We start from the raw sequence: 24,042 nt of genomic DNA, 5'->3' as shown, positions 1-24,042 counted from the left end.
AAAAATTTGTCTAAATTGTATGAAGTGCGGCAGGGTCCAAAGGAGGATCCATCCAGTTTTTATAAAAAGTTATGCAAGGCAGCCAGACAGTGGACGGATTTAGATCCGGAGCTGCCAGAAAATGCCAAGATGTTTAACACACTGTTTATAGGACAGTCAGCCCCAGATATTAAAAAAAAACTACAAAAGACTAAAAGAGCAGCTGGAATGAGCATCAGCCAAATAATTAAGATTGCTTACAAAATATACTTCAACAGAGATCAGAAAAAAAAAAAAAAAAAAAGATAAGAGAATAAAGGCACAGGCGTCGTTACAAGCATCATTGTTGGCCGCGACAATTGTAGATCAGAGGAGTCGGAGACGAGGCAGGGAAAGTAGAGGGCATAGAGGAGGCATGAGCTATGCTCCGGGAGGCTATGGCCAGGGTCCCAAGCTGGGACCTAATCAGTGTGCTATTTACAAGCAGAAAGGGCACTAGAAAAATAAGTGCCCCAAGAGGGAGAAAAAAAAACGAGAGAAAAAAAAAAGATTGTTGATGTTGGATGGTTCTGACCAGGAGTGGGACCGGGGGCTAACAGTGAAGTAATTTCTGTCTCCCCCGACGAGCCCCTGGTTAAAATGCAAGTAGGGGGAGAACTTATTGACTTTCTAGTAGATAGTGGAGCCACACATTCAGTTGTAACCAATTTTAAAGGACCCTTATCAAAAACCAAGATCCCTATAATTGGAGCCACCGGCCAGCGGACGTATCGTCCTTTTGTGCCACCCATAAAATGCAAATTGGGAGGAAAAAAAGTGTCTCATCAGTTCCTATATATGCCTGAGTGCCCCATACCTTTGTTTGGGAGGGATTTGCTATGCAAATTGCAGACAAAATTGATCTTTTTAGAGGAAAAAATTACTATGAAGATACCAACTAAAAAAGCCTGGAAAGCTCAGGTGTGTCTCCTATTGCAGGAGGGGGAGGAAAAAAAAATTCCTCCCGAAGTAGAAGATGCTATAGTACCATGGATATGGGCGAAAAAAAGCCAGAAAGAGCCAAACTGGCCACCCCTGTAAGAATTGATTTAAAGCCAAAAATTACCCTGCCCAGGGTGCCACAATATCAATTGAAAATAGAAGCTTAAAAAGGCCTGGAACCATTGATAAAGAGATTCCTTAAATATAGTTTACTTCGGGAGTGTCAATCATCTTTCAATTCCCCCATTTTGCCTGTAAAAAAACCCCACAATAATGAATATCGTTTTGTGCAAGACCTCAGAGCCGTAAACAAGGTCACAGTGACCCTTCATCCGGTGATAAAAGACCCTTATACTTTGCTGACTACTTTGCCTGCAAAAAAACAGTGGTTTACAGTCCTGGACCTGAAAGATGCCTTCTTTTGCATCCCACTTGAAAGAGACAGCCAAGAGATTTTTGCATTCGAGTGGGAAGACCCGAATACTAGGAGAAAAACCCAATTGTGCTGGACAGTTTTGCCTCAGGGTTTTAAGAACAGTCCCACTATTTTCAACAATGCCTTAAGCAATGATCTTCAAAGATAAAAAAAAGAGACACCAGGAACCCTGTTACAATATATAGACGATTTGTTAATTACAACAAAAACAAAAAAAGAGTGCCACCTACTGACTGTAAGTTTACTAAACTTCCTGGGACAAGCCGGGTATAGAGTGTCTCGGAAGAAAGCACAAATAATAAAAAAAAAGATAAGATATTTGGGATTTAACATCTCACAAGGTCAGAGGATGTTGGGCCCTAAAAAAAAAGAGGCCATCTGTCGGATGGCAGTCCCAAAGACCAAGAGACAGTTGCGGGGCTTTTTAGATATGACAGAATTCTGCCGGATCTGGATCCCCAATTCTGGATTAATAGCCAAGGCTCTTTATGAGGCCACTACTGGTAGTGAGGGAGATTTAAAATGGACGGCAAAATGCCAAAAGAGCTTTGACACTATCAAACAGGCCCTTATGACAGCGCCAGCCCTGGGCCTACCTGATCTGAATAAACCATTTCAACTTTATATACATAAACGCCAAGAAATAGCATCAGGAGTGCTGAGCCAGTACTTGAGTAGCTAAAAAAGAGCAGTGGCCTACTTCTCCAAACAATTGGATCCCACTAGTTTGGGATGGCCGGCCTGCCTGCGAGCAGTGGCAGCTACCGCTATGCTGGTAAAGGAATCTAAAAAACTTACTTTAAGACAACCAATGACTGTATATACCCCACATTCAGTGCTGACGGTGATGAATACAAAAGGGGAAACCTGGCTTTCCCCTGGACAAATGGCTAAATACCAGGCGACACTCCTGGATCAAGGAGACATCCAGTTACAAACCTCTAGTACCCTGAACCCAGCCACATTGATGCCATTAAAACAGGACGAAGGATTACAGCATGATTGCATTAAAACTATTGAAAATATATATGCTAGCCGGCCAGATCTTAAAGATGCCCCACTACCTAATACAAACCTTGAACTTTACACAGATAAAAGCAGCTTCATAGACAATAAAACCCAAAAGACAGGATACGCCGTGGTTACATCATGGGATACCGTGAAAGCAAATGCCTTGCCTCCAAATACCTCTGCACAGAGAGCTGAGCTTATTGCGCTGACCCGAGCTCTCCATTTGGCAAAAAAAAAGATAGCCACTATATACACGGATTCAAAATATGCCTTTGGAGTCTTACATGCCCACGGAGCTATATAAAAAGAGAGAGGACTCTTAACAACAAATAAAAGCCCAGTAAAGCATAAAACAGAGATCCTAAAATTACTTAAAGCCGTGATGGAACCACTAGAGGTAGCTGTGGTGCACTATAAGGCCCATCAAAAGGGAGATGCTGATGTTATTAAAAAAAATCGACGAGCGGATGCTGCGGCAAAGAAGGCGGCTAGAGGACAAGTTCAGGAGACTCAAATGTTGGCATTGATGCCTCAGGTAATGTTACCTGAGGAACCTCCCAAATATACTAAAAAAAAAAACCAACTCGCAGAGAAATTGGGAAGCAAAAAACAACAAGATGGATGGTGGGTTCTGCCTGAGGGACAAGTCCTGATGCCAAAACTGATTCTTAATAAAGTGCTCCAAAAATACCACCAAAACACCCATATGAGAGCTGATGCCATGACCCAAGGTCTCCAAAAAATTATAATAAGACCTAAAATAAAAAAAACAACAAAACAAATAGTGCATAGATGCCCTGTCTGTTATACCAACAATCCTAAGATTTCCCCCAAACCTCCGCCAAGAACAAAAAAAAAACAACTATTTACCAAAAAGTGTTGACTGATAAATTTCTCTAAAATTCCCAAAAAGAGACATTACAAATACCTGTTAGTGCTTGTGGACACTCTAACTAAATAGACAAAAGCCTTCCCGTGCCAAACCAACCAAGCAAAAGAAGTGGTCCAGATAATGCTAAAAAAAATGATTCCACGATTCGGAATCCCAAAAGTATTGATCGAGGGCCACACTTTGTGTCAAAAGTGACCCAGGCAGTTTCCCGGGCTCTGGGGATACAATGGGACCTTCACACAGCATGGAGACCACAGTCAAGTGGACAGATAAAACAAATAAATCAGACTCTAAAAAGACAGCTGGCTAAACTTTGTCAAGAGACTCAGCTAAAATGGCCCGAAGCTCTGCCTCTTGCCTTGCTTAGAGTGCACATAGCCCCTAGAACTAAATTGAGAGTTAGTCCATTTAAATTAATATATAACAAGCCATATCCTAAAAATCCAGTGGTAACGCATGGAAGTCAAATGCATATAAAAAAAAAAGGTTAAATAAAAGATTATTTATATTCTTTGTCTGCTATATTGTCTTCTCTTCACAGATATGTCCAAAAACGACTTCCACTCCCTCTAAATACACCAATCCACAAGTTCCAGATCAAAAACAAAGTGCTAATCCGGACATAAAAAGACGAGCCGCTTCAGCCCAGGTAAAAGAGACCGTATCCTGTGATTCTCACCACTCACGCTGCAATAAAAGTTCAGGGGGTAAAACCGTGGATACACTACACTCAAATAAAGGCCGCACCAAAAATACCACTGACAAAAAAAATAGCTGAGAGTGTCACACCAAAAGCCGACACAAACGGACACCGTTAGACAGCAGAGCCAATAAAAGGACTTAAATTTCTGTTTAAACGTCAACCATGTGGAAAGCAGTCCTTTATATAGGTATAATGTTTCTAAAGTCTAAGAGATTCATACATCAAAGGTTCGATAAGAGTCAAAATGTGTGAGTTCATTTGGCAAAAAACATATTAAACGTCACTCATTTTTGTCTGCCAGGTAAAATATCAGTTAATGATATTTTCACGTCATGCCTTATAGGGGTGCCCGCTTCAATAAAAGCACTCCAAAATCAGACTTGGTTCACATCTAAAAAAATAGGAGGTCCAATTAATTACACTAACAACTCCATGTGGGGAACCATTACCACAAAAAAAAGCGCTAATACCTTTAAAATAGATTTGTTGACAGTCACCTCCCCTGATAACACCAGCTGTGCCAATTTTATAAATTATACCCAAGCTTACAAAAGCCTAACCAAAAAAACAAAAATTTTTAATTGCTCAGTCATGACTAATATATCTTACAACTACGTTCATGTTATATTACCCCAAGGGTGGTTCCTCCTTTATAAAAAAACTGCCTATTCATATATCCCAGCCAATGCCACAGGAGGCCCTTGTGCTCTAGGCCGGTTGACTATCTGGCTACCAGATATGCCTAAGACCTCTAGTAAGCGTCACCAGAGAGGTTCAAAGGTGCTAGATAAATCCTGTGATAGTGACATAAACCTCCTGAGTGAGGCCAAAATAGTGTCCTTAACAATTTTCCTAATAGGGGTGCCAGGCCTAGTAGTGGACGCTAAAAGACAGCTTGATAAGATGGCCTGTGCCCTGACAAAGGGCCTAAATACAACTTCACAGGCCCTAGCTGCCCTCAATATTAAAATAAAAAAACTAAGAGGAGCTACTCTACAAAATAAAACAGCCATAGATTACTTGTTGCTGAGGCATAACCACGGATGTAAAGAGTTCAAAAAAATGTGTTGTTTTAATTTGACAGATAACTCCGAGTTAATAAAGTCAAAAATACAAAAGTTAAAAAAGGTTCTGTCCCACATTAAGCAAAAAAAAAAGTTCGACTTCTCATGGCTTACTTCTTGGCTTCCTAATTTTTCATGGCTTAAACAAATTTTCTTATTAATTATAACAAGTATATGTATTTTTTTAATGATCTGTTATAAAATACATTATATGGCACTGTGTTGTGAGATATTCAAAAAATCAATTTCTTCCCCTGTTCACCACGTGATGTTTATAAAATCATCAGTTACAAACCCGATCCAAAATAATCAAAAAAAAACAAAAAAATTTCTAAAAATAAAAAAGATAGTCAAGGACTATGGACCTTTTCCATAAGGACCATAGCCTCGAAGGGGGGATTTGATGATAAGCACCCCTTGTTTCAGGGGCACCTGGCTAAACCCCTAGGGACAGAGGTAGGGCTGGAAGCCATGTCCAGCAGAGATCCCTTAAACTTTTACTATGCATTTTCTACTTCAGGAACAGCTTCGTGTTCTGAAAAAAATATTTTATCTAACCAAGGGCATACAGTAGATTGTTTAGGCTGGGGGAGATTGCTTGTTGCGTAGTTGCTGATTGCTGGCCTCGCTAAAAAAAAAACTGTATCAACAAAGTTCCGGAGCTGGAAGGGGGGTTACTTAGGGGGGAGCTGGAAGGGGGGTTACTTGCTGGGCTTGCTATACATGTCATCACATCAGCAGGTTTAACCTGTTACATAGCTATATAAGACAGACGCCCACTGGGGTGGGTGTGCTTGCTTTGCGAACGATTGCCAAGCACCACTTTCTGCGCAGAAATAAAGGTTAAGTTGGATCCTTCACCCCTGTGTGTTTATTGGCACAAGCGCACCGGGCACGAACTCTCTGTCCTTTGGGGACAACACCTTCTGTCTACATTCCTGATGAAGCAGAGCACTGAGGATAAGTTTGTGATCTTCTACACGGATGACACAATCTCCTTCTTTGAGCAGGGGGTTGGACTAGATGACCTCCCGAGGTCCCTTCCAATCTTAACTTTCTATGATTCTAACATTGGAGCTGCAAGCTGAGCTGGCAAATGCAATGTCTACTATACTGACAGCTACCATGGGTCATAAAATCAGTCACAAAGACTGTACCACCTAGGTAGTTAACAATGCTGTGCAAGCTGCTGGCTGTTGATATGTTGCTCGTTAACCTCAGGATATACAAATATTTCTACATCTAAACTGTCAGAGTGTAAGACCTGAAGGAATGCTGTGAGCTTGCTAAAGTTGGCTACAAAAAATTGCTGGGACCATGTCCCACTACTGGTTGTCACTGCTCCCAGATGTAGATATTGTCCTGCAAATACATAGAAGTTGTAAGTCAGATTTCCTGTCCCAAAACAAGTACCCTGTCATTATGTTGAAGTTCTTTCATAATATGAGATCAGAGGTGTGACTCTGGTTTTTCCATATTCAGCCTCCACTGTTCAATTCTGCCACTGAAATTGTTGAAGGGCATACCTGTATACAGCTACTGAGGCAGCAGAGAAGATATAAAGCTTTTGAGATAGGCTGGAAGAGTTGTGAGAGGAGAGCTTCACTGGGCTCAAGGCCAAGGAACTGCTGAGGAAGCTGAATAAAGAAGGGTAGCAAGCACCCAGGAGTTTTTTTAGCTATGTGGACCACGTTCTATAACGCATACCTGCTGTGCTTGCAAAAGTAGGACTCTGTGATGATTTATCTTGGGTGCTAGTAAAAAAACCTCCAGTGTGGGCATCTGTAGAAGAATGTGCCCTATTTGTCCTGGTGGGGTGAATCCAGAGAAGGTGAGGAGAGTGCCGCCATACCTCACTTTGGTTGTGCAGTGCACACATAGTACCCAGCATACCTCCTCCTGGATCCTACAGCATAACAATCTGTCTTTGTAATGGAGCCTTATTTGCTGAAGTGTTGGATGTGAAGTCTTATGTATTTACATAAAGTGGTAGAAGGGAACCCCAAGAAAGTACAGATGCATGAGAGAGGGTACAAGTTTTTCATCCATTTCAGATTGATGGAAAGCTCATACAAAAATGTCTTGCTGGTGGCTGAGCTCATTTTAGGTGTGTTGGGATCCTGGGCTCCTGCAAGAAGATTTTTTTTCTCTTGCAAACAACCTGTGAGCCAATAGGAAGGCCAATCTCCAGGTATTTACACTAAAAGTCACGGTGATTAAGAAGATTCGTTTCAAGGAGCTGTGCTCAGAATTCTTCAGCAAACTGCTGAAGAAGGACTTCCCTGGGAAAAGTCAGCACAGGTGAGTACTCCTTCAAAACTGTCTCCATAGGGCTGCAACCATTGGAGCATCTACATCCAAGGCAACATAACTCCACATAACTACAATACATACTTTTCATATGTGGCAACACATCATCCAAATGTGCCTGTCTCACATGCCTGCTAACAGTGCTACCTTAAGGCTGTAAGACTGCATCACTTCTGGTTTTAGAGGTCTGCAGTAGGCATTATATCTTTGGAGTATTCTGCCTTTCGGTTCCCCAAAATTGTTTGTTTTACTCTGCGCTCCTTATTCCCTTAAATCACATGCGGCCTCCATCTGGCTCCTATATATCTACTAGGCCTGTGCAAGTTGGCAGCGATCTGATCCAGCTTTGGATCTGGTTGCTTCGGATGGCTGCGATCTGATCTGGAGCTCCAGACCGGGTTTCCGCCTCGATCCAGCTGAAGCGGCTCCGAAGCTTCAGAGCCGCCTCGGCGATCCGGCCATAGGGTATAATGGGGAATCAATGAAGTATCTATAACTTTGTTGTTTTTTGTCCAGTTTGGATGAAACTTCCAGGGATGGTAGCCCCTGCTGAGAGCATGAAACTTGCCAAGTTTCAAGAAGATTGTTGCAGGGGTTTGGAGGGAACTGCAACTCAAATTTGTGAAAGCAAAACTCAAGCCATGGCTGTGAGTTACAGCACAAGGGGGTGAAAACGGCAGGGCTGGTAGCTCCTACTGAGGCCACAAAGTCTGCCAAGTTTCAAGAAGATGGGTGCAGGGGTTTGGGGGGAACTGCACCCCAAGCTGTGGACAAGCAAAACTCGTGCCATGGGTGACACTGCGTGTGCTAAGGCGCAGCGGGGTGACAGCTGCAGGGCTGGTGGCCCTGCTGTGACACCTGCCAGCTGTGGAGGAGATCGGGTGCGGGGGGCTCTGGGGCCCTGCCCCCCGAGCTGCTGACAGGCTAAACTCGTGCCAAGACTGTCTGTCCTGGGGCAGCTGATTGTCTGTATTGAGTCTTTCCTCTCCTTAGCCTGGTTTTGTAGGTGGACAACACAGCAGCTCAGCAGCCAGGCCTGCAGCAGTGTCTCCCCTCCCGCCCCAAGACAGACACAGTCAGTCCCACAGCACCCATGGCACCAGTTTTGTCTGTCAGCAGCTTGAGGGGCAGTTCCCCCCAAACCCCTGCACCCGTCTTCTTGAAACTTGGCAGGCTTTGTGGCCTCAGCAAGAGCTACCAGTCCTACAGTTTTGACCTCCCTGTGGTGTAACACAAAGGTGTGACAGGAGTTTTGCTTTCAATAATCTGGGGTACAGTTGCCCCAAAACCCCTACACCGATCTTCTTGAAATTTGGTAGACTTTGTGGCCTCAGTAAGAGCTACCACTCCTGCAATTTTCACCATGCTATGTTGTAACACCTAGATGTGACATGAGTTTTCCTTTCATGAATTTGGGTTGCAGTTCCCCCCAAGCCCCTGCACTGATCTTCTTGAAACTTGGCAGGGTTCATGCTCTCTGCAGAGTCTACCATCCCTAAAAATGTCATCCAAATCAGACAAAAAACAACAAAGTTATAACTATTTTATTGTTTCCCCATTATACCCTACGGCTGGATCTCCGAGGCGGCTCCGAAGCGCTTCGGGAAGCCGAACGATGCGACGCTCCGACCCAGACGTGCTGCTTCCCACCCCGAAGCCTCCGAAGCTTCTCCGGAGCCGAAGCTCTGTCCGAAGCCTCGCACAGCCCTAATGTCTACCGTTAAGCCACTCAGTCTATGGTCCCCACATATGCCCTTCCCACTTAAACCTTGCACTAGTGCTCCACATCACCTTTGCTTCTCACCATTTCTTTTCTGGTTTTTTAGACACAGGGCTGCAGTCAAGTTTCCTGAGCAAGGACATGGCTAACATTTTGTGGTGATCATCTGTACTAGGAATGACTTTGTTTCTACATGCCAAAATTGCAGATAGTGATCATCTTGAACAAAGGCATTTTGAATTCAGCCCCCATGGATGTAACAGAAAACGGTGACCAGATTGAACAAGGGGAAAACAGGTGAGTTCTGTACCAGGAATTGAGAGGTTGTGGAAAACTTAAAATGCCAGCTAAAATGTGAGATTTGTGATGAAGTCATTGGAATCAGCAGCTCTGGGCATCAGTTTAACCACAGAAATGGTGTATTAAAACAAAACTCTCAGAAAATCTCATTCCTCCTTCCCCTCTGAAAACATCTAAGCTCTGTATCAGAATAGGACTTTTTTGGCTCTGCCTGTGACTGAACTGGTGGGATAATGGCAGGGGCAGCAGATACTGAGTGGGAAACTCTTGCCATTCCAGGATCTGGTGATCTTCCAGGAGGTGGCTGTGTACTGATAGGCAGTGGCCTCTGCTGCGCTAAGACCAAAGAGCTGATCCAGGGAACATCATGCAGGAGAAATATGAGACCATGAACTCCCTGGGTAAGAATCCCTGTCGGCTTGGAGATTCAAAGCTTTGGGGTCTCCCACATGCTTGGGTCAGCTTTTGATCAGTTTTTTCTCCCCAGTCTGTCAGATTTTGAGAGACTGTGTAAAACAGATCCATATCCCCATCCATGGGAGACAATGCTGCGGCATGCAGTGGATATGCTGACCCTTGTCCAACCCCCAGACTCCATGGAGTATTGTATCTACATGTCTGAGTTTTTAATACCACTCACCTACACACATTTTTCATGGTACTATGCCTGGAAAGGACTCTGGTTTTAGCTGGATTAGAAAGAGACAAGAGATTTCATGCCTCTGCTCTGTACCAGCATCATGAAATCCCATGTGTGGGCATCCTTGAACACCCTGTAGAGGGAGCCACTTGTTTCCTACAAACCACCTGACTGTCGCAAAGGGTCTCCAGCAAATCACCCATCCTCTTGGTTGATACATGGGCACCCATGCAGCTTGTACGTTTGTAAACTGCTCATTGTAGAATAAATCTAAAACTCTAGTTTTACCTGTTTTCTTTCCTTGGAGCAGGATTTCCATTATCCAAACCTGAGGTGATCTCCCAACTAGAACAGGATGGAGAGCCATCAATCAAAGATCTACAGGGCTTTCCAGGAAAGGAAATACAGAGAAATATCAATGCAGGTGAGGAATGAGTTAAGTGGATGCATACACCCGCTATCACTAGTGTAAAGGTTTTGCTTCTCCACAGATGCCCTAGAAGCACTCCATTTCTGCCTCATCTCACCCAGGTCATGACTTAGCCATCAGGCTTCATACACACATGGCAGGCATCACTCATGGCTTCCCTCTCACCCTGATTGACATCTGCTCCAATGGGATGTGGGAAGTAGTCTCTCTCCCTCTCTTTCTGGACAAGCATTTGGAGGTAGCATTCAGGGTCTGACTTCTGTTTTCCTAACTTTTATTTTGGTTTGTAACTCCCTTTCCCATTCCTTTATCTGAGTTTCCTTCTTCCATCATGGGAGGATAACTCATGACTAGAGTCTTTCTTTATCCCAAAAGGTAAGGGGACTGTGACTGTGAGCAAGGATGACAGTCCTTACCAAGAAGGTCCTGAGCAAGTGCATCTGAACAGGGTGGTACCAGGAAGCCCTGAAGGAGATATTTCCCATAATCCCATGCAGGGAAAAGCCTGTAAGAATCAACATAGGACTCAAAGACAACAGGGAAAGCTGGTAGGAAAGAAATGGGCTGAATCTACTTTCCAAGACCGAAGTCTGGAAGATGTAAATGAAACCATGATCCTGCCAACAATCTGCAGTAAAGAGAAAATGTCTGAGTGTCCTGAGTGTGGGAAAAGGTTCACTCAGAGATCAAACCTGATGAGACATCAGAGAGTCCACACAGGTGAGAGGCCATATAACTGCTCCGACTGCAAGAAGAGCTTCAATCAGGTATCGAACCTTATTGTACACCAGAGAATCCACACAGGAGAGAGACCGTACAAATGCCCCAAATGCGGGAGGAGTTTCAAGCAGAGCTCCGACCTTCTTAAGCATCAGAGAATCCACACAGGCGAGAGACCCTATGGATGTCCCGACTGCGGGAAGACCTTCAAGCTTAGCTCAGAACTTATTTCACATCACACAGTCCATGCAGGAGAGACCCCGTACAAATGTCCTGAATGTGGAAAGTATTTTGCTTATCTTTCATCCCTGATCTCGCATCAGAGAACCCACATGGGGGAGAGACCCCATGAATGCCCCGACTGTGGGAAGAGCTTCCACCAGAAGGCATACCTGGCTGTACATCAGAGGATTCACGTGGGAGAGAAGCCCTATAAATGCCCCGACTGTGGGAAGACCTTCAGCCAGAACTCAAACTTTATCAAACATCAGAGAATCCACACAGGAGACCGGGCATACAAATGTCTGGACTGTGGGAAAAGCTTCACCCTGAGGTCTGACCTTTACACACATCGCACTGTCCACACAGGAGAGAGACCCTACAGCTGCTTGGAGTGTGGGAAATACTTTGCCAGTTTCTCAGCCCTCATTTCACATCGGCGAATCCACACAGGGGAGAGACCCTATAAATGCCCTGACTGTGAGAAAGGTTTCAAGCAGAGCTCAAGCCTCAGTAAACATCGGCGCATCCACACAGGAGAGACCCCCTATAAATGCCCTGACTGTTCGAAAAGTTTCACTCAGAAGTCCAACCTTGTCTCACACCGGAGAACCCACACAGGAGAGACACCTTACAAGTGCCTTGAGTGTGGGAAAAGCTTCTCTCTGAGCTCAAACCTTGCTTCCCACCAGCGAGTGCATACAGGAGAGACTCCTTATAAATGCCCCAACTGTGGAAAATGCTTCAAACAAAGATCAAACCTCATTGTTCATCAGAGAACACACACTGGAGAGACACCATATAAATGCCCTGAATGCGGAGAGAGCTTTAAACAGAGTTGTGAAGTTATTTCACACCGAAGAATCCACATGACCGAGAGACCTTATAAGTGTCCTGAGTGTGAGAAAAGCTTCTATGATGGCTCATCCCTTATGAAGCATCAGAGAATCCACACGGGAGAAAAACCCTATAAATGCCCAGACTGTGGGAAAAGTTTCTGTAACAGCTCACACCTCAGGAGACATCAGAGAATCCATACCGGGCAAAAGCCCTATCGCTGCCCTGAGTGTGGGAAGAGCTTCAGTCAGAGCTCAGCCCTTGTTGTCCATCAGAGAACCCACACCGGGGAGAAACCCTATAAATGTCCTGACTGTGGGAAAAGCTATAAGGCAAAGGTCTCTTTAGTATCCCACCAGAAACTTCACATGGGATAGGAGCTGTTGGGGGTTCTCACTGTAGGTGACTGAGTCAGTGCCCTTCTGATGCAAAATATGAATGTGCTTCATTTGAGAAATATCTGGACATGGTTACCGAATTGGTTGGGAGGGAGATGGTTTGGATTTTAATGGGAGATGCTTGGTGGTGTCCAGAGCAGGACAGAGTGCTGGGTACTGTGGAGATGAAGGGATCTGACAATGAATTGCTAGGGAGACAGTATTGTGAGCTCCTCGCTGGTTTTCATATTCAAAAGAGAGCCAAATTGCCCTGTTGCAGGCTTCTTCAAGTTGTTATCACTGTTAAGTGCCTAGGGAAAAGGGGATGCTATTCAGAAAATCAGTGAGGCCTAGATGCTTATATTTGGGCTATAAGAATTGCTAATCCATATTGACAAGATTTTGCAGTGATGAATAGCGTATTGGACATCCCTGCAGTTGGAGAACAGGCACTCAAAATTGGCAGATTAGTAAGAGAGGTTCCCCAGAAAAATGGGGTGTTTGGAAAATCATCTTGTTATTGTGAAGGCAGTGTAGGGCTAACAGTAAGGAAACATGGGCTCAGGATTCCTGGGTTTTAATCTCAGTTCTGATTTGGGAATAGGTCCAGTGGGTTGGGGCAGTGGAGGGTGGAAAATTGGCCTCCTCCTGTATTTAGTTCTCAGTTCTGAGAGGATGCTGAGGTCTACTGGGTAGAGGGAAAGGCAGAAAAGACCCCTGAGGCCCCAGGGGGGTTTATGATCATTTTAATTTCTGGATTCACTAAACAACTCTGCTAATGTCTCTGTGACATTATGCCAGCTCTTTCCCCTCTCTGTCCATTTGTTACTTCTATCCCTAGAGGATACAATAGTAGTCATCCACTTCCCTGAAGCGTGGTGAGGCATGAGTGCCTGCTCTGTCTTATGTAGCTGAGAAAGACAAACACAAGGCTGTGTTGCTATTTTACATCACACAATATTCTCCTGTCCCTTCCTGGCTTTATCTGTTGGGTAGTGACTTTTACTGAGTCAAAGGAAAAATAAGGTTTTATTTGGAAGGGCTCAGCCCACTGCCATTGTATCTGTCAGGTGTCGTCAAACAGATCTGTTCTGGGTGGTGAGCGTTTGGTTAATCCAGTTTATCTCTGCTAGAAACTAAGTCTTCTTTATTCTGCTCTGACCAGTTTGCTACCTACTTTGCAGACAAAATTGTCTGTATCTGGCATGGTTTGGGGACAACCAAAAATCACTAATAATGTTCATTGTGAACTTTTCATTTCTCTTGTATCCCAAGAATTTCCTTAACGTTCTTCCACTTTAGAAGCAGGAGATTAGAATAGCCCAAACCAGGACAGTTCCTTCTTTTTTATCAGTTTCCTTTAAGGATAATCACTCACTCTCCAGTCCTTTTGCTGGTATCTCCTATGATGAGTAAAGGTTTAATTTAAGGGGAGGGCCATTCCACTTGATTAACAACTTGATTAACATACATTATTAACCACTTGATTAACATACATTATTCCTTGTGATTCTGGACTTGCAATAAAATAGAAAAGAAAAGAAAAATAGTTCTATGTACTTGTTATGGGTCTTATTAAAACATGAACGAGTATCTACTGTTAAAGAAACATATAACTGAGGTTAAAGCTACTCACATGCCACTTCAATGCTTAAGAATGAAACCTCATAATCAAGTCAAGGTTACAACTGAAATGGAATCAGTAAATCATCAATTTCAAACCATTAACTTAATACAGTAACTAGTAATCAAATACCAAATTTGACAAAATAATGTTTTCATTGATTCTGGAGCAGGCATTAAAAGAAGTGACTGATGTGATTTGACCTAACATTTCCTATCAAAAGATCCTGTCTTGACAGTCTAGGCAATTTAGTAGGTACAGGAGATGATGCAGATAGGCACTGAATAAAGAGGCTGAACCTGACATAATGCCTCATTTGGCATTATGCCCTGCCCAAAGGAGATCTGAAGCAGTAGACTATACTGTCTAGTCTTAAGGAAATACCAACACCCAACTTATTTCTTTAACCACAAACCCATGGCTGTCACATTGCTCCCATAAATCTGATGGTCATTATGATAGTTATTATTGTACTGTTCTTATTTCCTGCAACCCTCAAATCATGTGGGTTTTAACAAGTGTTTCAAGAATTAAATGAATTATCAAGCCAGGTTTACAGCTCGCAATGACAGCTTTCAATACTTCTGGAACTTTGGAGGCACTAATATAGATTAGGGACTTGGGGTTTAGGAAACATGTAGCCACTCATTCCATCGACACATGCACACACACCTTAATAGCAAGAGAGTGTCCTCAAGCTTTGTGGTCCTGGGTACTTTTGACGCATAGGACTGCAGTTAATGGAACCCAGATGATGTAGGAGGCAGTTCCCACTCCTTCCCTCTTGGGAATCATCTTCATAGATTTAGGGCTAGATCTCTGAATGTAGTTAGCATGGCCCATAGCAGGCTGGCCTGATGTCACTCTGGAAAGTGTCATTCATGAATTACCACTGCCTAGAAAGATCTTCTCTTGCAGCTGCAAGCAATATACGCGGAAGTGTAACAGCAGCTGAATGCTTAGGACAGCAGCGATGCATGGGGGCAGTGCCACTAGTGCAACTGTGTGGCTGCAGCAGCAGCTGTTATTTTTCCACCCCACTCCCAGGTCAGCACCCAGGGCTGCTGCCCCAGTAATCCTACCTTCGTTACACTACTGAATATATGCTCCAAAAATACAATGACTGTGGGGATCCTTTCAGAGAAAGGAAAGCTAGTGCCAGGTTTCTGGCTAGCACAGAGTCCACATTCAGACCCAGATCCCACAGCAGGTTTCAATGTAGGGTCAACATTCAACACCAACACTATAGACAGCCTAATCGTCGTCTCCACTGGTGCACACTCACATATCTCCATACACCTGCACAGGACTTCTTAGCACTTCTTAGGCCTTTTGTCTGCTGCCACATTATCCTTCTCTCAGTTGTCAGTTATCCCATCCATGCAGCAAGCCAGGAAAAGAGGGAAGTAAGGCAGGACCCACTCCAGCAGGGTCTTTCCGTTTCTCTCCAAGACTGTTACAAATATCTACGCTGAGACACCCTACCTGATGATTTCAGACAGTAATAAAAGCACCGGATTTTTTATCTTGGGCCTGCAGCTCTTCACTCCCATCTGGAACAGGTGCATGGGAGGAGGCAAAATACAAGTCCTGGTGTTGGGTTTCATGGCCTCATCTCCAGAACCAAATCAATTAACATGGGTTTGGAAGAGAAAACAGGACAGAAGAGCATTGGGACAGGAATGCAGTTATCATTGGGAGTCACAGAAATTATGAGGACAATGGGAGCTGGATCTGATGGGAAACAAATACCTAAGATGGAGTTTGTCCAAGAGAGATGGGAGCCTACAGCTGATTCCTTTTTACATAGAAATGGCATGGTTCTACTTGGGTGTCACTAGATTCCTCGCTGTGCTCGGTAAGGGGCACGGTGAAAGGACAGATACTAGAGATGTTGTCAGGGAGAAAAAAGAGGGCTGCTTCCCCTCCAGAAGGGTCCATGTATCCAGCTACTGCAGCTCGTCCCATGTAGAAAGTATGTATATGTAGATTCTCACATGTCTAGTAAGGTGTAAAATAGGGGTTCTCACCATTAGGACAGCTATATGGCTTCTCTGTAGTGCAGATTCTTGGCTAGAGCATGGTTTCATAAAGGTCCTCCAAACTTTCCCTTCGGTGGGTTACTCAATCTTTTCCCTGGGTAGTTTCCTACAGCCACCGATTTATGCCTGCTGTGGATTCTGCTATGGGCTCTGGTGGCAGCAGCAGGAAAGTGATGGGGGGGCCCATACTCAGACCAGCCTGGGGCTGCAGGTTAAGCCTTCAGTCTAAACTGTACTTAAAAGTTTCAGAGGATGGCAGTCTGTTCCAGTGCTTAACCACCCTCATTTCTGGAACATTTGATTTAATCTCAGATGTTACCAGCATGAATTGATTGTAATTGCCTATTTCAATCATGATTTTAATCAGCCAAAAGGCATCCTTGACCTGCAATTAGATATTTGGGTGTCCCCCTAAATTTGATAGTCTTTGCTAGCTATGGAGATGCCCTATAATTACTTAAGGAGACCTTTATTAGGATTTTGAATTTTTGAATTTTTTTAGAATGAAAAAAAAAGGAATTTCCTTACTAGATAGTTAATTTTTTACTCGTGATTTACACCAGGCTAATTTGGGTAGAAATCAGCTTTTATGAATGGACTGGCACTCAGAAAAGTAATTACTGTAATCTTATCAAATCCTGTTTTGTATTTAAAACCAACTGATTTATTAAAGAAAACATCATCTGTACAGTTCTTGTCATGCTGTATTTCTACATTTTAGAACAAACCTATTTCAATTCTTATACTTTGTTTTAATTCCCAACTTAAAGAGAAAAAAAAAACTTACTTGCGTTTTCATCTCCAAATCCATTCCTAAACTTGGCATATACAAAGAATGTATGGCTGAAGAATGTGTAGTAGTTAAGAATTCATTTAGCATTCAGCAAATGCTACTTCCAGAGTGCTTGGCAAGTGATTTCCACCTCCAACTCTCTTTAAAATTTCAGAAGTAAACCTGTACTGCTTAATACTTTAAAATGATGAATATATTATAGTAAGTTAGGCTTAAAATATAGACCAGGGTAGGCAATGTTTTTTGGCCGGAGTGCCGAAAAAAACCACAATGTCTACCTTGGAAGGTGCTGGAGTGCCGGCAGGCTGAGCAGTTGTTTGCAGCCTCCCAGCTGCAGCCGGCCCATGGAGCCCGGTCTGCTTGCAGCAGGGCTTGCAGCCTCCCAGCTGCCTGCTGGGAGCAGTCTGGGCTCCGTGTCCTGGCAGCAGCTGCTTAGAGCCTGGGCTGGTGGTGGTGTGCCGAGCAAAATGGCCTTGCATGCCATGCTCAGCATGTGTGCTGGGGGTTGCTAACCCCGGATGTAGACTATCAAGATTTCAGATAGAATTACAATTTCAAATAATAATTTAATAAGAAAGTCTATTTGAAATAAAATCAATTTAAATTTATAGATTTTTTATCCACCATGACTGACCTTGATTTGATGTTTGAATATTTTTACTTATGGTCCTAAGTATAACCACAAACTGCATCTGACAGGAGGGACTGGGGGCAACGTGATAGTGCTACTCATGGAGGGGTAGCTCCTATAAAATACCACCATATTGCAACCTCCAGAATAAGGTGAGTATAGGGCATCTAAAAACCCTAGACCCCACTGCCTTGTGGGTATTCCTCAGTTGGAGAAAAGCTAAAGGACATCATCCTGACAGGAGCATACCCTCTCTGAGGCATTAAGCAGTCAGCAGAATTTCTTATCTGTTGTTCTCTGGCAGAACGTACAACCATCGAGGCACTGAGCATCTGGACTTGGTCTGGACTTTGGATTCTGTCTCAATGGTCTAAAGGACGGTAGGTCTTGGACAACCTCCACTCCTCCATACTCTTGCCTCGGCATACGCGTTGAAGGTCTTGGCATGATGGTCTCAGGACTCCGTGCAAGTGGATTCATCAGGCACCTGAATAGACCTCTTAAGCATATACCATGATCCAAAGGATTGACTGTTGCCTATTATATTTTTACTCTTAGTTTAGTGAAGTTACAGTCGTTTTAACCTTGGTGAGGTTTGTTAGATCTTGACAGGCATTTGCTTATCCTTTAGGTCAAACCCATAATAAATACACAGACAGGTTTATTCACCCAGTTTCTGACACGGCTCCACAATCCTGAGTGTGGTGAATTAAATGAGTTGCCTGAGGGATGCATGGGCCTCTCCTTAAAATTAACCCCTTTTCCCTAGAAAGGAGAGTCAGCTACAGGGCTAAGGAGTGAGAAATTTCTCTTAAAGGAAAGGAAATTACCTGGTATGTGGCGTTTTACCTCTTATCTTGCAATTTAAGAACAAAGGAAATTTTGGAGAAAACAGGGAGCCAAAAATACGGAAAACATTTTAATAGGAATTTATTTATGGTGATGGTGAAAGAAATCAGAAAAGGTGAAAGCTTCAAAGGCAGACAAAGGTTCTGATTTTCCAGAAATTCTCAACTATCCCGATGTAGGGAGAAAATCCTTCATGGGACAATTATTTCAGGGAAAATTCCAGAGGGTAACAATGTGAGCACCTCCTTGAGATGGACAAAGGAATACGGCCAATAAACAGCTCTTCTGTTCAATAAAACCCTTCCCCTGACAGAGGTAGGCAGAGAGGTAGCAAAGGGGTAGGGCATTGTGTTCACTAATAAGGAAACGTTCCTTCCCTTGGTGTTCCTGATATTTGGATCCACTTTACATTAGGTATCATGACTTTGTAGGGAAGTGGGCAACTATTACCATCAATATTGACTATCAGTGGGTGCATCTCCACAAGACACTATGGCGCAGTAGTAATTTCATAGATTTAATAGATTTCATAGAGATTAGGCCTGGAAGGGACCTCGGAAGATCATCGAGTCCAGCCCCCTGCCCAAAGGGCAGGAAGTCAGCTGGGGTCATAGGATCCCAGCAAGATGAGCATCCAGTTTGCTCTTGAAGGTGTTCAATGTAGGCACTTGAACGGCCTCCGGTGGCAGGCTGTTCCAGACCTTGGGGGCTCAGACAGTAAAGAAATTCTTCCTTATGTCCAGCCTGAAACGGCCTTGTAGTAGTTTATGACCATTCGACCTAGTCGTCATCCCTTGGGGTGCTCTGGTGAACAAATGTTCCCCCAGATACTGGTGGTCACCCCGATAAACTTATAGGTGGCCATCAGATCACCCCTGAGCCTGCACTTTTCCAGGCTAAAGAGCCCCAGGGCTCTCAGCCTGTCATCGTAAGGTCTGCTTCCCTGACCTCTGATCATGCGCGTGGCTCTTCTCTGGACTCTCTCAAGCTTCTCCACATCCTTTTTGAATTGTGGAGCCCAAAACTGGACGCAGTACTCCAGCTGCAGCCTCACCAAGGCCGAGTACAAGAGGAGAATGACGTCCCGGGATTTGCTTGAGAAGCATCTATGGATGCAAGCCAGCGTTTTGGTCGCTTTACTAGCCGCAGCATCGCACTGCAGGCTCATGTTTATCTTGTGGTCAATGATGACCCCCAAGTCTCTTTCTTCCATAGTGCTAGCCAACATAGCACTGCCGAGCCTATAATGAGCTTCTGCACGGTAGCATCAGAAAAAAAACATGCAGTGATGGTACTGCACCGTAGCGCCAGTTACTGCACAGTCATTTAGTACTTGGTTATGCCAGTATTAAATGACTATGCAGTAACAACTGTGCTCCCCGTCACTCATGTAGACATGGCCAGTGACTATCACATGCTATCCCAGGAAGACACTAGCAGGATGCCCAGAGTCTTTCTGGGTTAGATTCAGCACTAGGCTCACTCTCCTCTCTCAGCGTAGAATAAAACCCAAGAATCCTGTGGCCCAACACCCCTGCGCACACTACACCCCACTGCACTCCCAATAGCAATGCAAACCCTAAAACCCCTCACCTCCAGGGGAAATTTTACTGCGTGCATTTCCCAGACTCCAGTTCTCTCTTCCTCCCACCTGCAGAGACATCCACTGAACTGTGTGCATTATTTTAAACTCCTGTTGTGTTAGGTCAGCAGCATTTATTACTGTAATACAATTGTCAGGGACCCTAGCAGGCAGCCCAGTCTGGGTATATTGTCTCTGGCTGACAACCTCTGCCCCAGCTAGTTCACCAACTGGACGCTCAGTCTCCCCATTTATTCCCACCTGTGGCAACAGCCTTGAGGCCATCCAGCTGTTCTGGCCCCCATCTGCTTTGGCAAGCCTTCTGGCCCGTTTCCTCTGACTTTCCTTGTTCCTTACCCTGGTTTCAGCTTTGTTCCTGGACTCAAGCTTTGGATTCCCCCATGGATGTTTCCTGGTTTCCTGACCCCGCTTGGCTCTGTGGTTGGATTCTGACCTTGGACTTAGTACCTCAGCCTCTGATTCCCAGACCCTGACCCTGGCCTGTGTTGCAAACTCCATCCCTTGGATTTCCCTCTGGATTTGGTAATTTGGCTCCTGAACTCTGACTCAGCCCCTGGTCCCCGCCTTCCCTCAGTGGCATAATCATTAGGCAGACTGCCTATGGCCCAGTCCCTTATAGCTTGGCTGTTCTGCCTTCCTCTTAACCACTGTGCCCCCTCCTAGGGGCTCAATGGCTGCCTGTAAGGCTTTCTTAGCAAAGGGGCAAAGCACTGCAGGTTAACTCTGAAACCTCCTTGGCAAGAAAGGGAGTCCCTGAAGGCCTGGGCTGCTGTTCATACCTGCACAGCATCAACCTTTCACACTGCCTGCAAGCAGAGGTGCTTCTCCCTGAGCACTCTGATGGCAGCCCTGGGAATTGTGGAGTGTCTTCACTGGTGCTACTGCCTACGTGCCCCCAAGGCCAACCCCACTGACATGGTGACAGTGAGCATAAAGATCTACCTCCTTTTTGGTAATGTCTTGGATTGCCTCCTAGACAACTTGGATGAGTTCATACAGGCCATGGCAGTGGTGTTGACCCCTCTGGACCAGGCCATCTGGGATACGCCTGAACGTGCTAAGGCAGGGCCCCCAGCTTCCTCTGGCCCTGGCTCTGCCCCCGGAGCAGCCTCCCAGGCCCTTTCTGGCTCCATTCCCAGCCCTGTCCACAGAGCACCCAAAGCATGCTTCCACTCTAGCTCCAGCTCGTCCCAGCCCTGCTCCTGGAGCACCAGAAACCTGCCCTGGCTCTGGCTCAGCTCCAGATCTGGCTCCATTTCCTTCCATGTTCCTTGGACTCGTGAAGCCTGCTCCAACCTCAACTCTAGCTTCAGCTCCAGTCCTGTCTCTGGAGTGCCAGAGGCCCACTCCGACTTTGACTGTCACTTCAGCTCCAAAGCCATTCTCAGTGCCTCTTTCCCCTCACCCCTGGGGTGAGTGGGTTTTGTTTCTGAAACCCACTCACCCCAGGGATGGCCCAGTCCCCAAAGCTCCCAAATCTGGCTCAGGCTCTGGCTTCTGTTTCTGTTCTGCATCTAATGCCTCCAAATCCAGTGCTGCATCTGGCCTCTCCTCTCACTCCTCCAAGTGTCCAAAGCCGGTTCCAGCTCTGGTTTCTACTCCACTCCTGGAGAGCCTAAAACTCGCTCCAGGCTCTGCTCAGTTCCCAGAGTTACTGGATCCAGCTCAGGCTCCGGCTCTGGTTCTGCACCCAATGTCTTCATATCTGGTTCTGGATCTGGCCTCTACTCCCACTCCTCTATTTGGCTCCTAAACTCTGATCCAGCCCCTGATATCTGCCTTCCCTCAGTAACACATTAGCCAGGCTGCCTACCCATTAGGCAAGGCTGCCTACAACCCCATTGCCTACAACTACACCGCACAAGGCTCCTCGATGTCTCCATAAATATAATTCCCTGCCCACTCCAGGTGGCTTTAGGAGCTACAGAGAAGACAGGGACAAACCGCCGTGGGGTATTTGTCCTTGTACCATCAATTGGACAGGATGGGCAAAGTGTGTGGATCTGTCTCCCTACTAATTTCATTACCTGCTTTCTGAAATGCCCCATTTCCCCTGTGCCCAGTGTTCCCTTCTGCTTTGAAGCTACCAGCTGCATCCTCTGCCCACAATAAAACAAACTCTCCAGCCTGCCTGATGCCCTTCACCCTTCTTCAAATGAAGCACATTTTTGTATTGCTTCAAGAAGCCACAGATCTGGCTTTTCAGATGTGAAATAATGTCTGAGCTTGTACTGAAGTTTGTCCCACACTCTGGGCCCTATAGGACTTCTGCCTGCTGTATAATCTCTCTGATATCTAATGAGATGTGAGCTGTTATGGAAGCTATTCCCAGTCAGGGCATTTACATGGTTTCTCGCCAGCGTGGATATTCTGGTGCTTCAAAAGGGCTGAGCCATCACTGAAATTTTACTCACAGCCAGGAAATTTCTACCATCTCCCTCTTGTGTGAATTCTCCAATGTAAGAGGGCTGAGACACTAGTAAAGTATTTCCCACACTCCAGGCAGTTGTAGGGTCTCTCTCCTTGGTGAGCAGTGCAATGCATATAAAGGTCTGACCTCCGTGTGAAGCTTTTCCCACAGCACAGACATTTGTACACCCGCTCTCCTGTGTGGATTCTCTGCGGTTTGGTAAGTTTGGATCCGTTTGAAGCTCTTCCTGCAGCCGGGGCATCTATAGGCCTTCTCTCCCACGTGCAGATCCTCCAGTGTTGAGCTAGGTAGATCCCCTGGCAGAAGGTCTTCCCACAGTCGGGGCAGTTATATGGTCCTCTCCCCTGTGTGAGTCCTCTGATGTCTAGTAAGGGTTGAGCTCTGACTGAAATTTTTCTCGCACTTTGTGCAGTTATAGGGTCTCTCCCCTGTGTGGACTCTCTGATGTCTAATGAGAACTGATCTTTGAGTAAACTTTTTCCCACACTCCGAGCATTCGTAGGATATTTCTCCCGTGTGGGTTCGCAGATGTTTGGTCATATGTGAGCTCATACTGAAGTTTTTCCCACATTCTGGGCAGCCATAGCACTTTTGCCCGGTGTAGAGGCCCTGATGTCTAAAGAGGTGTGAGCTGCTCCGGAACCTCTTCCCACAGTCGGGGCATTTATAGGGTTTCTCTCCCGTGTGGATTCTCTGGTGCTTCATAAGGTCTGACCCATCATAGAAGCTCTTCTCACACTCGGGACATTTATAGTTTTTCTCTGTCACGTGGACTCTCTGATGAGATCTCAGCTCTGAGCTCTGCTTGAAGCTCTCCCCGCAGTCGGGGCATTTGCAGGGTCTCTCCCCAGAGTGGCTTCTTTTATGTACAGTGTACTGTGATCTTTGTCTGAAGTGTTTCCCGCACTCCGGGCACGTATAAGGTGTCTCCCCTGTGTGTCTTCTCTGGTGTGAGATAAGGTTGGACTTCTGAATGAATTTCTTCCCACAGTCGAGGCATTCGTAAGGGGTCTCGCCTGTGTGGGTCTTACGATGTCTAGATACTGATGATCTCCGATTAAAGCCTTTCCCGCAGTCAGGGCATTTGTAGGGTTTCTCCCCGGTGTGGATTATCTGATGGCTGATCAGGTATGAGCTAGAACTGAAGCTCTTCCCGCAGTCAGGACATTTGTAGGGCTTCTCTCCCGTGTGGATCCTCCGATGCACAGCTAGGTATGCCCTCTGGGGGAAGCTTTTCCCACAATCGGGGCATTCATAGGGCCTGTCACCTGTGTGTGTTCTCGTATGTATAATGAGAACTGAGCTGTGACTGAAGCTTTTCCCACAGTCAGGGCATTCATAGGGTCTCTCTCCTGTGTGTGTTCTCAGATGTATAATGAGAGCTGAACTTCGACTGAAACTTTTCTCACACTCTGGGCAGCTATAGGGTCTCTCCCCTGTGTGAACTTGC

At 45.2% G+C, this 24,042-nt stretch overlaps 2 protein-coding genes across 11 annotated transcripts in view; one reads left to right on the top strand and one right to left on the bottom strand.

Annotated features, from left to right (window-relative positions):
- Window positions 1-16,957, top strand: part of LOC102383531 (zinc finger protein 665-like) — a 34,746-nt gene extending 17,789 nt beyond the window's left edge. For 2 of the 10 annotated variants that reach the window (XM_025199824.1, XM_025199825.1), the window contains 5 exons: window positions 3,841-3,948; window positions 9,203-9,393; window positions 9,676-9,797; window positions 10,344-10,460; window positions 10,842-16,957. In XM_025199824.1, the coding sequence (XP_025055609.1) occupies window positions 9,764-9,797; window positions 10,344-10,460; window positions 10,842-12,619 (1,929 nt within the window). In that variant the 5' untranslated portion in view covers window positions 3,841-3,948; window positions 9,203-9,393; window positions 9,676-9,763 and the 3' untranslated portion in view covers window positions 12,620-16,957. Of the gene's footprint in view, window positions 1-3,840; window positions 3,949-9,202; window positions 9,394-9,675; window positions 9,798-10,343 lie in introns of those variants that run through there. The other 8 variants (XM_025199826.1, XM_025199827.1, XM_025199828.1 and 5 more) reach the window with 7 other exon arrangements.
- Window positions 16,958-19,763: 2,806 nt separating this feature from the next.
- Window positions 19,764-24,042, bottom strand: part of LOC112549718 (zinc finger protein 883-like) — an 11,106-nt gene continuing 6,827 nt past the window's right edge. Inside the window, 2 exon segments of the mRNA XM_025199905.1 lie at window positions 19,764-22,927; window positions 22,929-24,042. The exon segment at window positions 22,929-24,042 is cut by the window's right edge and continues 274 nt beyond it. Coding sequence (XP_025055690.1) covers window positions 22,589-22,927; window positions 22,929-24,042 — 1,453 coding nt within the window. The 3' untranslated portion in view covers window positions 19,764-22,588.

Source organism: Alligator sinensis, unplaced genomic scaffold (assembly GCF_000455745.1).
Source record: "Alligator sinensis unplaced genomic scaffold, ASM45574v1 scaffold1097_1, whole genome shotgun sequence".
NCBI lineage: Eukaryota > Metazoa > Chordata > Crocodylia > Alligatoridae > Alligator > Alligator sinensis.
Note: the sequence above shows the minus strand (reverse complement) of the source record. Positions and strands in the feature narration are given on the sequence as shown.